A 15,167-nucleotide genomic window follows, 5' to 3' on the forward strand; every position below is an offset into this window, starting at 1 on the left:
CCCTACTCCTGTCTGACCGAGCTCCCACACCGGCACCACCATTATGAGCCGAGTAAACCTCCCTAATAGGGAGCGAGCTCACATAGTCTCTCTCCATCAGAGGAGAAACAAAGGGAGAGAGGTGCCACATAGATCAGTGCGACTGCTACTAACTGGCCTGTCACAAGGTGCACTCATCTCTCGGTGACGTGAATAGAGGGATGACTCATCGCTTGCAGTGCAAGGAGGGAGGAAGAAGAGTGTGGCGGGCGGGGGGCATGTATGCGCGTGTGGTTGGTCAGTTTTGTTTGTTGTGTGTTCACAAGAACAGATTATCTTTGTTCACTTAAGTGTCTGTTGTGCATATGCATGCTTTCACCTTTTTACCCTAGTATGTACCGACGGGGACAGCGTGACAGTTACGAAGCCAGGATGATCCGGTTTACACATATTTTTCCCTCCCACCCACACCAATTTGTGTATTCAATTATGTATTTTTAGCAGCTTAATGTGTGCAATTGCTTCGTGTTAACGCATGACAGACTGCTCGATACAAACAGACAATCTCATAAAATGCATTGCATGGAAGGCATTTTCCCTTTTTGATGTGTGCCTCGGAGGAGGGGCAAGGGAGGCTAATTATCGTGGCCATCAAGTCTCTTCCTGCAAGCTGTCCTCCTTGCCATAAGGAGAGTTCCGTATGTGAGTGGTCATGCCCGTCATGACCCCCAGCGCTCCATGGGTCGTCTTCTCTCTCTGTCTGCCAATGTAGATCTGAAGGCTGTATCACTAGCACCCAGCAATAGACCACCTGATAAGCTTGGTGACTGATGAGGCAAGCCGGCATCGGGACCACTGGGTTGATTAGATCCACCTCTTTATCGGACTTGGCCTGCCGGTGATTCACATCACTGTGGATGATTCAGTCTCTGGTTGATGGCTGAAAGTGTCGTCTAGTTCCACTTAGCTTATTGAGCCTGATAGAGGTGTGCCTTCTCAAACAAAAGCCAAGACGGCCATTCTGGCATCTCGACAGGGAGCTAAAGAGTGTGCGAGTGTCTGTCTGTTAGTATGTGCTTGCATACATTCACCTGCCTTTGTTTGCAGCCATTTTGCCAGTGTCCTCTTGCCTTTTCTCTCTGTTAGGTACCGGTTGGTCAGTTAGCCCATCTGCCTACTTGTCCCTTATCTCTGATGCCATAGCTGTGAAACACCTCATCTCATTCCTGATGGTGCTGGTCTATTTTCTATCAGGGGGACTTGAGGCTGTCATGTCCTCTGTGCCTGAAACTGAGCAGCCAGGATGTGCACTGTTGAACATTTTACATTGTGGTGAGGGGGTATCCATACTGTCAATGTGTAGTGGGGTTTATCTTGACAGAATTCCAATGAATTTTACTTTTAGGAAGCTCTACTGCTGCAATAGACATTTTCTATAATGTATCTGTTCTGTACAGCTTCAAACATTGACTGTATAGAAGAAGTGGATGCCATGACATCACCCATTGGTTTGTGGTCTGTCTTGAGTTGGCTCACCAAAGTCACCATCTTTGTTTTTGAAGCGACCAAAAGGTTACAATAAATTTCCATGAACTGAAAACACAAAAAAAATTAAACTTGTAAGACGAAAACACAGACAACTCTCAGACCAGACAACTTTGTCGCAGGGACCTGTCAATCGCAAGGTAGCTACGCCCTACAGCATACCCTGCTTTATGGTCTATTGTACTCTAAATGGGACCATAATTTACGAAATAAACTTCATGCTGTATCGAAGAAAACTTTAAACTAGTGATTTAGACCATAAATCCATGTTTACAATGTCTACTGAGGTATTAAATCATGTTAGAAGTAGGGTCATTTTCTCATAGACTTTTCTCATCACTTCTTTTTGCAACCAGATGAATCGCCCCCTGGTGGCCAGTAGAAATAATGCAAGTTTAAGGCTGTTCACTTATCAGATCCAGAGGTTGCCGCCTGGCAGCAAACGACATTTTCCATCACATATCTGTTCAAGACAAGTTGGACTAAATGGTATCATTAAATGTAATTGGTGCTGCTGGCTTGGTTATTTTATGATCGGAAAGAAGTAGATTGTAGCTGTCAAAGAGAGGCAGGAGACGCAATATTGTTTAAAAGGGGTAGGATTCACTTCTTAAGACACTCTCTAGAACGACAACTCTAGAACGATACTATTATTCTTGTTTGTACACGTGAAAAAGTGCCTTAAATAGGTGTTAAGAAGATGAAAAAAGACATCTCAAGAGTTCACACCCAGCTTCACACCCAGAGGTTTGGGGGTTTTGAAACTGTTCGACTGTCCGTCTCTCAGTCAGAATTCTCAATAGGCATAGCTTAGTGCAGTGGTTCTCAAACTGTGGGGTGGGGCATGGGAGGGTGATGCTTTTTTACAAATATATATATATATGAGGAAAGCAGCCACTAATACTGATACAACGTGATGCTCACACATCTGCACTCATTTTGTTTTGCACAGGTTGAACATTATTGTTATTATCTTGAAAATATATTCAGTGCAAAAATGGTTATCTGCAGCCACAATAAGTATTTATTTCGCAAAATATTAGTTATTTTTTGCACAGATAGAACTTCATTTGCATTGTTCTAACAAAGTGATTGCAATTTTCTATTATTTGAAAAAGCACGGATGGAGGAGTCACAAAAAGTTGGACCATTTTGTTAAAAAAAAAAAATTCTTCCAAAGTGGGGATTGAGAGAAAAGGTTTGAGAACCACTGGTTTAGTGAAATCTAGACATAACTGTTTTACAATCTGGGAATTAAGGCGTCCTAATTCTTACTGAAGGGAAAGATTCCAAATACATTTGACATGCACAATTACCCCCTATCTGAGACATTCTGTACAAGAAAGTATTTGCCACATTGTCGAGGGTAAACATTATGATATCAGAAGGAGTTGCATGAATGAAGCAAATCCACTTCATATGGAACTGCATGGGTTTGGACCCGCATGGGTCGTATCGTATCCATTAAGATTGAAGCTCATGTTGTGGGGTGGTTGCATGTTTCCTCACACCCAGCCCCCTTTTTTAAACAAAGCTCATTACATATGGTTCACATAATTGGACCGCAAACACATTAGCCGCATTAGCACATTATTTTTATACTCACTGCCTCCCCCACCTCACTCCAAGTACCCGTACACAAACATGTGCGTAGGGACGCACACACAGACAGGGTTCATTCACAGCGAGTAGAAGGACTGAGCTTGTGACTCATTCTCTCATTGCTGCGTTGATACAAGGGGGGAGGGAGAAAAGGTATAGAGGATGATAGAAGATGATGTGAGGGAAGGGTGTTTGAGAAAACTTGTGTGTGTGTGTATATATATATATATATATATATATATATATATATATATATATATATATATATATATATACACATACATACATACATACATACATACATACATACATACATACATACATATTTATCATAGTTGATCAAGGGAGGGATGTCCGGAGAAACAGGGCGATCCCTTTGTCCACTCGACTGTGTTTTGTATTTGTTAAATTATCCACATCACTGGGTTTGTGAGGTTAGCTTCTCGTTACATGAGGAGACAGTGGTTTTAGAGTGGAATCTTCATATCCTGAACGGAGCCAAATAATTCATTATTTAAAAAATCCGGCCCCTGTGGTCATCGCTCTGTGTTTGTCTGGCTGAGAGCAGCAGCAGCAGCAGTGTGATGATTCTGTAACGAGCACAAGCATGAAGGTTACTGACTCCCTCCTGTAAACGTCATTCATGCTGGTGGGTTTAAAAGAACCATGCGGAAGCCTTAAAATATCCGCAGTTCAGACGAAGTTTACGAACGCCTATGAAAAAAATATTGCGACACTTATTCATTTGTTCCATTGTTTACTGTACAGCTTACTTCCTCTGGCTTTTATTTGCACACCGATCAACATAGAATGCCCTTTTCTTCTTTTTCCACTTGATTCTCGCCTCTGTGTGCCTGGATTGGTCGTGGTCTGACTCTAAAGGGCATGTTGTGGAGAAATCGCCCGGCCGAGGATGAGCGTGTACATCCGTGGCTTTGTAATCAGCTAATAGAATGTTACGGTTATTGCAAATTACCGCTCGTTTAATTGATGGAAGATCTTTCCTGCCTGCAAGGAAAATGGGCCATGCTGTGCAAAAAGAGAACCATTTGCCACAGTGTCATCACCAAAAATGAAGGTTAGGTTGCAATTAGTACTTTTTTGTTTTACTGACAGTTCAGTACTTAGCCCCTTCCCCATGCTTGTAATTGTTAACCTCTCAGTCCCCTGCCTATCCTCTCTCTCCTCTTTATTTGTGGATGGAGACGATGTATTAGCTCTAATTAATAATCAAGCCCTCTCCATCTTTATAGGCTTACAGTTCATCATGTTGCCATTGAGAGCTTGAGAGCTCCCATGTGAAACCACAATGTCTCTCTACCGGTCTCACTCTTGTCCTTACTGTCTGCGTGTCCTTCTTGATTTTCACATTTATCTATCTAGCTTGTCTTCTTTTTATTCAGCTTATCTAATTGAGGGTTAATTTGCACACCCGGTTAAACCTGGCGGTTTGCTTGGATTGTCGGACCGTTATTTCGGAGGCGGAGTCTGACAACTTTCCTTGGCTTGCCTATGCCTCAGAAGACCTTCGTAAAGTCCCACTTGAGTTTGATCTGTTTTCAGACGAGAGGAAGCAGGTGGGTGCTCAAAGTGGCGTTCCCACCCTTTGCGCACCTGTTTACGTGTATGCGTGTAGACATGTCTTTCCTTTTTTTGAGAAGTCTCTCCCTCGGCTTTTCCCCCCGACCTGAACCATTGTCCCCGTCTCCTCGCAGTAATCTTCAACCCCCTCTCGACTTCGACACGCCACACCAGTTGATACTGTCGGCCTGCCCCAGGGGGCGTGGAGGTGAAGACGGGTTATGTGATGTTGACGGGAGATGATGGTGTTCCCAAAGTATTGCCCAGCCTCTGTTTACACTGCCAGAACGGGCAGCTTGTTTGTGGCTATTCTTGGCCTGCCGTTTCGTGGAGGAGGACTGATGTTTTTCCTGTGGCCGCTTCCTCTGGAAGGCAGGCACTCCACGGCCACGTCAGCACAACCAATGCTCCAGTTGACTCAGGCGGAGGGAGGGGAGGGGGGGATGAGGATGTGGCCTTTTCTATCTGATATCTGTCAGCACTCGTGCGTCAGCCTGATGTAAAAGAGTGGGTGTCTCCCCCCCCACCCCTCCATTCTCCACCCTACCTCTTTCTCTTGCTGATGTGTGTGACTCCCATATCCTACCTCCCTCCCCCTAAGCTTTCTGCTGGTCCTCTCCTCCCTTCGCTCTCCAAGGTGGTACACATGAAGTGTCTCATTCTAAACAGACAAACAATCGCATGTTGTATGCTAATGTCATTTCACTAGATTTTCTGTTAGTCAGCATCGACTGAAATTGCCTTTATCAATCATCACTCTGGGGGCACAGAGGCACTTGGCACAAGCAAGATATCTGTTATTAGTCTTAAAAGTGAGTTGAGTGAACACTGCACACTTTGAACTCCCACTCAGATGATGGGAATCTGAAATCAATGAGGATTGAACAGTGCGAGGCCGAGCTCTCCCATGCTCCCTGTATTGAGATTTGTGTCCTTGTGTTGTGTTCTTAGGCAGTGAGTCACTTCCCCACCCATCAGTCTGCTGCTTCAGTGTACTAAAAGAGGCTTCAAAGCCCCTTTTTATATATATATATATATATATATATATATATATATATATATATATATATATATATATATATATATATATATATATATGAGGTCTACCTGCTATCTGTCTTTTCCAATGAAGTGCATAACCGGTATACTAATGTAGTATACAGTTACGTTTTTTTTCTTCAAACAAAGTAATACAATGTGAGGCATTGGAGCGAAGAGAACCGTGAAAAGAAATTTTAAGAAGAGTGTATCCTTCAGTACACAGTGTTGCAAATCCCGTTTTGGGAAATGTCTATGTGGCAAATGTATGTTCAAATTAATCTATTCCAGGCCTGAACCCTGTTATATTTTGTGTTTCTGATACAATTTTCATATTATTGCTATCCTTATGATAAAGTACCATGTCTGGTTAGCTCTGTTAATCCTACTCACACTTGACCACTGTACCATGGGTCTGGTAGGACTCCTACTGTACCATGGATTCCTTATAGCTCAGTGTTGGGCAGCAGTGAAGCATAAATGAAGGAATGGCAGGTTAGAAATTGAGTGTAGTGTCAACATCCAACCAGCTATATTGCCTTGCAAACATGGCGTGTCTCATTATTGAGTCTTGACAAGTGTACCTGAGTTGTTTGTGTTCAGGTGCAAACTCAGTTGTCAGTTCATTAGGTACACTTCGCTAAAACTATTGGAACCGTCCTACAGTAATCTGTATGATGATTATGAGGAGGATGAAGTTTATCGAGTTGCTGAACGGTGCTACGTTACACGGAGAGGTGTTTTTAATATTTAGTCATTTTATTTAGGACCATTTTATTATAAACCAACAGTACCACAAACTTTACTCTACAAACTGTATCAGACTGCATGATCTTATCTGGAAACGTCCTTATTCAGTTGTTGTTACTCTCCCTCGAGAGGTGGAGCCTGGACTTCAGCACCTGGGGAGGGGGTACGAGACGTCTGAGGTTTCAATGTGCCATTACAAAGCCAGCCTCTGTAGTCGTAGGCCCATTATGGCTGCTCATTTAGAAGTAAGTGCCTTCTCTCTGCTGATGCCAGCTTTAACAAAATGAAGAGAAACTCTTCCTCAGGCAGGCTGCCGGGAGGTCAGTATGTCAGTCTCTCTCTCTCTCTCGCTCTCTCTCTCTCTCTCTCTCTCTCTCTCTCTCTCTCTCTCTCTCTCTCTCTCTCTGGTTTTCTGCTGAGCTGTCACTTCTCTGAGCTGAGCTAAGCCGCTGCACTGGACCCTACAACAGACCCATGCAGGGAACTTTGTTGTGTCTCAGCACTTTTATAAAGTGGCCTTTCTTTGCCTTTTAAAAAAAGAAAAGTAATTGATAATACAGTTGGTTTAGAACAATGAATCAGCTGTAGGGATTGTTCCCCTAAAGCGGTAGCATTTGAGTTTAGCTCTGGTGAACACCTGGTAAGATGGGAGGAGTTATTATGGTTCTCCAGAGTTATGGATATAAAAGCCAATGCATTATCTGTAGAAAGTTTAAAAATCATGCAAGATGATATCGGCAAGTCATCGGTATCGGCAGAGAAAGGCCTTAAAATAGAATGTTGGCATTAGCCAGAAATGAACATTGAACCATGCCAAGATAAACACGGCATGGTTTAAATGTAAATTACCTTTTTAGTTGAAGTCGTTGACTTATGGCCAGTGATTTTGGGGGGTTATCTCGACAACTGTAGACATGATTACGTGTTAATTCCAATAAAGGACCGACTTGATGTTCACTGCATTTAGGCAGGAAAAATATGTGATTAACGGTATTGGCATTCGACCAAGCTGGACATATTGGAATATTGGATAACAGCAAAAATGTAATATAGTGCATCCCTATTTGTTATGAAAACATTTGTTTGTTGGGCCCAGACTAGAGCTTGAATGATTCAGGTCAGACCATGGGCGCACTACTACTTTCAACACATCACCCACAGATGAAACCGCTGTTAGCCCTCAGGGAAAGTGTTTGAACTGGTCCTTCCGTCTTCACAGGTCCTGCTCAGGTTCCCATGATGTCTCCAAATGGTTCAGTGCCTCCAATCTATGTGCCTCCTGGATACGTTTCACAGGTATTTATTCTGTACTATTTCCAGTGCAATGTTTCTGATTGGCATCTGGTCGAACTCGGAGTAGCTTTGATATCTACTATCGCTGTCTGTGTTTCCTCTTCAGATCATAGAAGAGAACGGAGTGCGGCGGGTTCTGGTTTTACCTCAGCAACCGGAGTTCCACCCAGGGGGCCACTCCCCTCTCCACCACCCTCCACCTCCGCCCCACGCCCACCTGCCTGCCTTCATCCCACACCCTGCCATGATGCCCCCACCACCCCACCTGTACACGGGCATGGCGGGGGGCGTGGGTGACATGAGCTCTCAGTACATCTCCCAGTACCATCCAGCTCATATCTACTCAGAGCAGGGTGAGTTGGAGCCAGCTGTGTCCGGGCTGTATTGTTATATTAAGACGTTATTTATTTGTCCCCAGCACTTCATTTGCACAGTGGAGTTTTATAATCAAGGCCTGAGTCAAACTGTTAAGTCTTCGCGACTCTTTATCTCAGGGGGTTTACCTCAGTACCGCCCTGTTATTTATATCCCCTTCGTAGTAACCTTAGAGTTTGCCTTTTTTTGACCAGTTTCTATGGCTGTCAGACTGGTCTTTATCGTATTCCTGTCTGTATCTCCACTAGCTCACACGTCTTGTCTTTTTGCCCCTTCAGTCTCTACAGATCCTCACTCCCAACACGGACGCCCTCCGTTTGTTCACAGAGACGACAGAACTAGCAAAACGTATGAGCGTCTGCAGAAGAAACTGAAGGACCGTCAGGGTGGTGGCGGAGGAGGAGGAGGAGGAGGGGGGCAGGTGAAGGACAGCCCTCCCCCTTCGCCACAGAAGACCTGCAGCAGCCCCCCGATAGTGGACATTCACAACGGCGTCGGAGGGAAAGGGCTGGAGGCGGAGCAGAGGCAGCTCAGCCACGCAGTGGCCGGCCCTGACAAGCAGACAGGCAAGGGCAAAACTGGAGAGTCAGGAGGTAAGGAGGTTAAAGTGCAGAGGTTTGTCGAGGTTCACAATCCGGCTGACGCAAAGCATTCCCAGTATTTTCCGGATGTTAGGAGTGTGTTGTGTTTAAGCGCTGAGAATAGTGCCTCATTAGCCACTGCAGCTGGTGGCAGTGAGGGATTAGCAACACAGCCAATGTTATTCTTGATTACATGAACTCTGCTCATTAATCATGGAGTTTGACACAGCTTTTGACAGTGGAGGGGAAAATAATTTCACCTTATGACCTCATGAAGGTTGAAGAAATTTAAGAACATGAGCAATCTGACAATTGTAATGGGATGTTCAAAGTCATGCTGTTACTTTTGGCAATTTCTGGAGAAGGGGGAGTCTTTTGCATTCTATTAGAGATGAGCATACAAATGTGCCTAATTGGCAAGCTAGTTTGTGAACCTGGAAATCACTTTAACTATGGCAGCAACCCTCTCCAAATTGCATCAGTTATTTTAGGTCTCGTGAGGTTACCGTCGCTATTAAAATTCTTAGCATCACCTTATCCACAGTTCAGTTTACCTGCTGATTCTCAATGTTAATATGTGATATTGACTTCATAAAGACAAAATCCAGCAGGAACAATTATGGGCAGAGATTAAGTCAGTATTACACACTTAGATAGAAACTGCACTTTATTTATCGCATTAAATAATTGTTTAATTGTTTCTTCATTTAATAAACACAATGCTGTTTTTTTTTAATCCATATTCAATTGTGTTTCTCTTCTCAGAGCTGGATGAGGAAGCTCAGGCCCTGCAAGCATTATTGAGTACCATCAGTACCCCAGTGGTTAGTATTCACTCCTGCTATCTCCTTTTATTGTTTTTCTTTATCTTAGCAATACAATTTGGATGATGTTGTGTGACTCTATTAGCGCCGTGTTCATGAGAACCCATAATGATGCAAATGCATTGCGTCATTAAACACTCTATTAACATCCATGATGGATTCTTGCTGACATCTTGCTAATGGAGTCAGACCTGCTTACTAGCATCCATGTGGGGATTTCTATTCCCAAAGCTGCCACCAAACATCTATGCTAGCAGCTACTAAAAGGTCGGAGTCCTTTGCTAAACAATTACTTGTCTCTCACATCTTCATGGTAGTATGCTCATAGATGATAATTACCATTACTTTTTGGCCTCGGAAATAATCGGATGGAAATATACACGTATGCAAATGTATCTTTTTGTCTTTTGAAATAACCAGTGGTATAATGATGCAGGGAAGCAATGTGGCTAAATAAAGATAAATCAAAGAGGAGCATAGCTGTTTTCATTAGTAGAACTGCAAAGATAATTTCCTTGACCTCATATAAAATGGGATTTGTCATACACTGTCACTATGGTCCGAACTCTTTGTAAAAAGAGCAAACCAAACCGGAATCGAAAAGATGATGAATAAGGTTAAGGGAGGATATCTCAGGGAAGCTTCTGATTTTATTTATTTATTTATTTTTTCTTCTGACAGTTTAGAAAAGTGAGCATTTTTTGCCTTGGTTGAAGGGATAAAAACTTTCTTTCCATGTCCAGGTTTGGTTTGATGGTTTTATGTTGACTTAATTGTGACCCTTGAAACCTTTTACATGATAGGTATCAGACATCCAGGCCAGAGGTGCAGTAGCGAGCTGGGTCGCGCCCACCAGGCCAGAGAGTGAGAACGGAAGCGTGCAGGACGACCGAAGCACCCAGGAGCCCTTCAGCTATGAGGTCTCCATCTCATTTAGCGGCAAAGATGGGAAATACAAGAGCATGTACTGGTGAGCACTAAAAGCGAGATGCTACAAGATCCAATACCAACTTCTCTAACAACATTTGTCATGGATAGTTATTTGAAACGATACTAAAGAATGTTTTTTTTGTTTTTGATGCAGTGGGGAAGAACTAAGTGCTACTTTAGAAGACCTTCGACCAGCAACAGACTATCATGTCAGGTTGGCTCAACCTACTGCCTGCTTCTGTTTGAACTACAGTGTTGGACGCACGGTGGGACATGTTGTAACCGCGTTGTTCCTCTTTCCTCAGGGTCCAGGCTATGTGTAACTGTTTACAGGGAAGCCCGTCAAAGGCTGTGAGCTTCACCACTTTAAACTGTGAGCCGGATCCGCCCAACGCTCCCAGGAAGTCCAGTGGGACCAAGAACACACTGGTACTCCAGTGGAAGGTAATCCCAAATAAACCAACAGTGTTAGCGGCTGCTCCCCAACAATTAGCAACCATATAGATGTGACAGAAAGCAAGCAACAGATTAACCAAACCTTTAGACCATGTTCTCTTGTGTGCACAGTAATAATACCTAGGTGAAAAAATGTGTTTGCTAATTGGGCGCCAAAGCGCCTTGAATCTTGTTTTGTGTGTGATACCTGACACACTCATACATACACGAAAAATGTGACTCCCCTTCTTCAACAAGCATTGCTGAGATCACCTTCAGTGTGATACTTTACCTTCTATGGCTTCGTTAAAGTTGCTCAATTGGAGCATTAAAAGGTAGTGGTTACACAGATCACCTCCCAGGTGTAGGTGTACATGTGTGAGAGTTAAGCGAGGCACTTCAAGAACAATCGTGCATGCTCAGCACTGATTTAATTAAAACATAGAAGAGTATGCACACCTGGATGCACATTATTTGTTATTAGTAGGGCCGAAAATGGCTTCTTAGTAATTAACGGCAGTAATGGGAAATGTTTAGCACAAGATTTCAAATGAAGTGTGCTGTGGTTCAAGCCATCCAAACATGTTACTTTGGCTCTGTGTGTGTACATTTAAAGTCAAATAAATAACTAGATATTGGTGTGTACATTACTGGTATATGTATTTTATACATTCATCGGATTGAGATATAATAATCACTCAATGCATGGTTTATCTACAGGCTCCATGTGACAATGGTTCCAAAATCCAAAACTACATCCTTCAATGGGATGAGGTAATTTCTTTTATTTGTTATGAAGGAAATGTTGATCACTGCACCGCACTCACGTGCTTTATGTGCCACTAAGATACCAAGTTGCTTATTATTAATACTCAAATGTTGTTGTCTTCAGGGTAAGGGCACTGGGATCTATGATCAGTGCTACTATGGACCTCAGAAGCAGTATAGAGTGACCAAGCTTTCGCCAGCATCAAGATATTCCTTCCGCCTTGCAGCTAAAAATGACATGGGTGTAAGGTAGGCACTCAAGATCAGCCTCGATTTTATTTCCTGGATGGCACCCTCCCTGTTGTCCATTTTTATGTCACTGTTTCTTTCATTCACTGTCTCCATCTGTGTGTGCATGTGTGTCTCTCACTCTGTCTCTCCTGTCCCTTTCTACCATTCTCTCCCATCCTCTGTCTCTCTCTCTCTCTCTCTCTTTCTCTGCCCTCCCCAGCGAGTTCAGTGAAGTGGTGGACCTGTTCACCTCATGCAGTGTGCCATTGCCACCCTTCCCTCCAGAGCTGGAGATGACGGGGGTGACCTGGCTGTGTATGAAGTGGCAGAGGCCCACTAGCTCTCCCAAGGAGGATGACATCTACTATATTTTGGAGATGGAGGAGGAAGGCTCGGTATGTCTCTCAGGCTCTTTTTTTAAATGGAAAGATCTGGTCAGCTGAGATTGAGATGCACAAATGACCTGGCAATAGGTGCTGCGGTTGCAGGGCCATCACTTTTTAGAGGGCTGTATTGCCAAGTTTATCTCTTTGATTTAAGTTTATCTACAGACGGCATGAAATATCTATGCTATTGACAAAGTGCATCCACAGTTTTCACATTTAAAATCAATAGATCATAAATAACAGACACACATTTTCCTGGTTGATGTGCATTCTTGTGTAGCTACTTGGTGTGTTTGGGTATTATTCATTTCAACCCAGCCCAGAGGGAAAATCAAAACACTTGAAACCGTTTGCGCTAAAAAGTTATGTGACATTTATAGCTAGTTACTGTCACTTCTGTCTGCACCGCCTCAAGCAGCTACCTGCAGACACAATGCCTGCCAGGGAAAACACAAAAAACTGTTCCCCTATAGCCGTTTGTCTCCTGCAGACCACTTTATTTTCTGTGCAACAATGGTTGTCTTGTAAGTCATTGCTCTCTTAGTTGTTTTCATTTTCCCTCTGTCATTTGTCTCTGTCCCAGGGATATGGCTTCCAGCCAAGCTTCGACGGCGATGAACTTTCCTGCACCGTCAGGAATCTCCACAGGAGTACCAAGTACAAGTTCAGGGTAAGGGAGTCCTGTGATGTTTGCAGTCACAGTTGTGATCTGCAGGTTGCATTTGAGCTGCAGTGGAGTGTGTCTGTGTGGGGGGGAAAGACTTCACACGGGGGGGTGCTCAGGCCCACAGTGGCCCTATGACTCATCTGTTTGCAGGATTCTGCCAACAGGGCGGTGGGCCACTAACAGCATAAACAGGAGGACTATACTGCTCATCATATGCCTGGCCCCAGTGAGAAAGCTAGTCGAGCAAAGCGTTTAAGCCAAGGTGGCTTTGTGACCCGAGTTTGTGGACCGACAAGTGTCTTTCTCTCAATGTCACTGCGTTTCTCTCTTCCGTCTCCCTCCCTCATTTCCTCATCTCTCAGTCTGACGTTCTCTACTAAATTATTTCTCTCCTGGGGATTTGACTATTTGCTACATGGCTCTGATGAATCACATATCCTTCACTTGTTTCAGACAGAGACCATTGCAATAAGGACACATGATGCTGCTGATAATAAGATGATTAGTGGAACTCAAGTGAATAAAGTTGGCAGAGATTAATAGAAAATCTACAGTATATTGAAGGCCATATCTAACTGCATTTTTATAGGGGGGTCAGGGGAGTATACAAATATTTGTTTAAACTGGCATTCTTCCTCTTGTTGGAAATAGATTGATTCAATATATAGTATATAACATTGGCTTTGTGAAGGCTGCAGAGAGCCTCTGTGTAATGAGTGGAATCAGAGTTTGACTCTGTCAGAATGAAGGGGGGGAAAGCACAACACATCTCATGACCTATCAGTTGATGTTTTTAGAACCTTGAAAGTTTTAGGGCAGGATACACACTTTACAGCACTGTACTCTTCTAAATGTGATTCAGTCCTCCAGTAAGGCCATTTATGCTCAGTCATAATATTCAAAGTACTGAATACAAGTACTTTAAAGTTTTAACTCTGCCTGTGACTGGAAGCCCTGGCTGACATTGGCATATTCAGAAATGTGCCTGTGATTCATTATTTTGTGTTATAAATGTATTTTAAGGGTTCAGTGTGTAGACTTTAGAGGGATCTATTGGCAGAAATGGAATATAGTATTTATAACTATGTTTTTATTTTATAAAAGGAGCGTGTTCTCTGCACGGGGTCCTCCGTGTTGCACCACAATGTTTCAACAGCAGCCCAGAATGGACAAACCAAACACTGGCTCTAGAGAGGGCCTTTTGTGTTTTTATGTTAAAATGTTTATTACTCAGTATCAAGACTCCCTCCCTCCCTCAGTTCCAATTATCCAGTTGCGCAGTATGAGGGAAGGCTGGGTGCTGTGCAGGTTTGTCTTGGTACAGTAAGTGGATGAGCTGTACTCGGCAGGCTCACAGAGATTTCCATATTATCGCAATATTCGCAGATGTGCACTGAAATGCAAATGGCAGTAAAGCTTATTGCCTTGTTTTTTGATTGCAGTGCTTGTGGAGTCTGGTGTCACTGTTGTTGAAGTTTGTGTATAGATTGTAGGAGCTGAATCTTTCAGATAATATGGTATTTGTCTGTGGCCATTATCGTTGCAGGCAGAGAGTGTTATACTCGCTCTTGGAGATGCCTCCATTACACTCCTGAATCTAGGAAGTGCTTGTCATCAGGAAACATAATGACCTTTATTCACTGCCCTCATTGACCAGCTATGCAAACAGTGGCCAATATTCCAACTGAGGAATAATACGACTCCTCACTGCCAGCATGTATTCTGTTCCTCCAGGTGACAGCATACAACTCAGAGGGGAAGAGTAACCCCAGCCAGGTGGTTGAGTTCATCACCAACCCCGACAGACCCAGCAGTCCCTGCAGGCCTGTCATCAGAGGAAAAGTCCTCCCCAACAGCTTCAAGATGGCCTGGGGTGAGTGTCTTTCCTACCAATTATCAGAACTCCCTAGTCTAACATGTAGTTTACAATTTCCCTGTTCTCATTGAGCTCTGCCTGAGCACATGTGAATCTGCTAGAGGCCGATGACATCCCAAGTAGTCTGTATAGTAGATGACTGACAGTTCTCCTTTTCATTCAGACATCAGCATGAATCCTTCCAACACCTCACTGAAGAAAAGCATCAGCAGCAGTTTAATACTGGCAGCGCAGTGGAGCTACTTACCTGTCAGTGTAACTGTGCTCAGTCATGGTTCACACTTGTTATAAAATTACAGCGCCGAA

The 15,167-nt window shown here is 43.5% G+C and overlaps 1 protein-coding gene across 1 annotated transcript in view; it reads left to right on the forward strand.

The window, feature by feature from the left end:
• Nucleotides 1–15,167, forward strand: part of fndc3a (fibronectin type III domain containing 3A) — a 41,964-nt gene that overhangs the window by 16,001 nt on the left and 10,796 nt on the right. Inside the window, exons 4-15 of the mRNA XM_079225135.1 lie at nucleotides 7,715–7,791; nucleotides 7,895–8,141; nucleotides 8,442–8,756; nucleotides 9,510–9,568; nucleotides 10,372–10,538; nucleotides 10,653–10,712; nucleotides 10,804–10,942; nucleotides 11,654–11,707; nucleotides 11,826–11,950; nucleotides 12,153–12,327; nucleotides 12,902–12,988; nucleotides 14,720–14,858. Of these exons, the coding sequence (XP_079081261.1) occupies nucleotides 7,715–7,791; nucleotides 7,895–8,141; nucleotides 8,442–8,756; nucleotides 9,510–9,568; nucleotides 10,372–10,538; nucleotides 10,653–10,712; nucleotides 10,804–10,942; nucleotides 11,654–11,707; nucleotides 11,826–11,950; nucleotides 12,153–12,327; nucleotides 12,902–12,988; nucleotides 14,720–14,858 (1,644 nt within the window). The remainder of the gene's footprint in view (nucleotides 1–7,714; nucleotides 7,792–7,894; nucleotides 8,142–8,441; nucleotides 8,757–9,509; nucleotides 9,569–10,371; nucleotides 10,539–10,652; nucleotides 10,713–10,803; nucleotides 10,943–11,653; nucleotides 11,708–11,825; nucleotides 11,951–12,152; nucleotides 12,328–12,901; nucleotides 12,989–14,719; nucleotides 14,859–15,167) is intronic.

The sequence above is a fragment of the Taurulus bubalis genome (genome assembly GCF_910589615.1).
Source record: "Taurulus bubalis genome assembly, chromosome: 10".
NCBI classification, from domain to species: Eukaryota; Metazoa; Chordata; class Actinopteri; order Perciformes; family Cottidae; genus Taurulus; species Taurulus bubalis.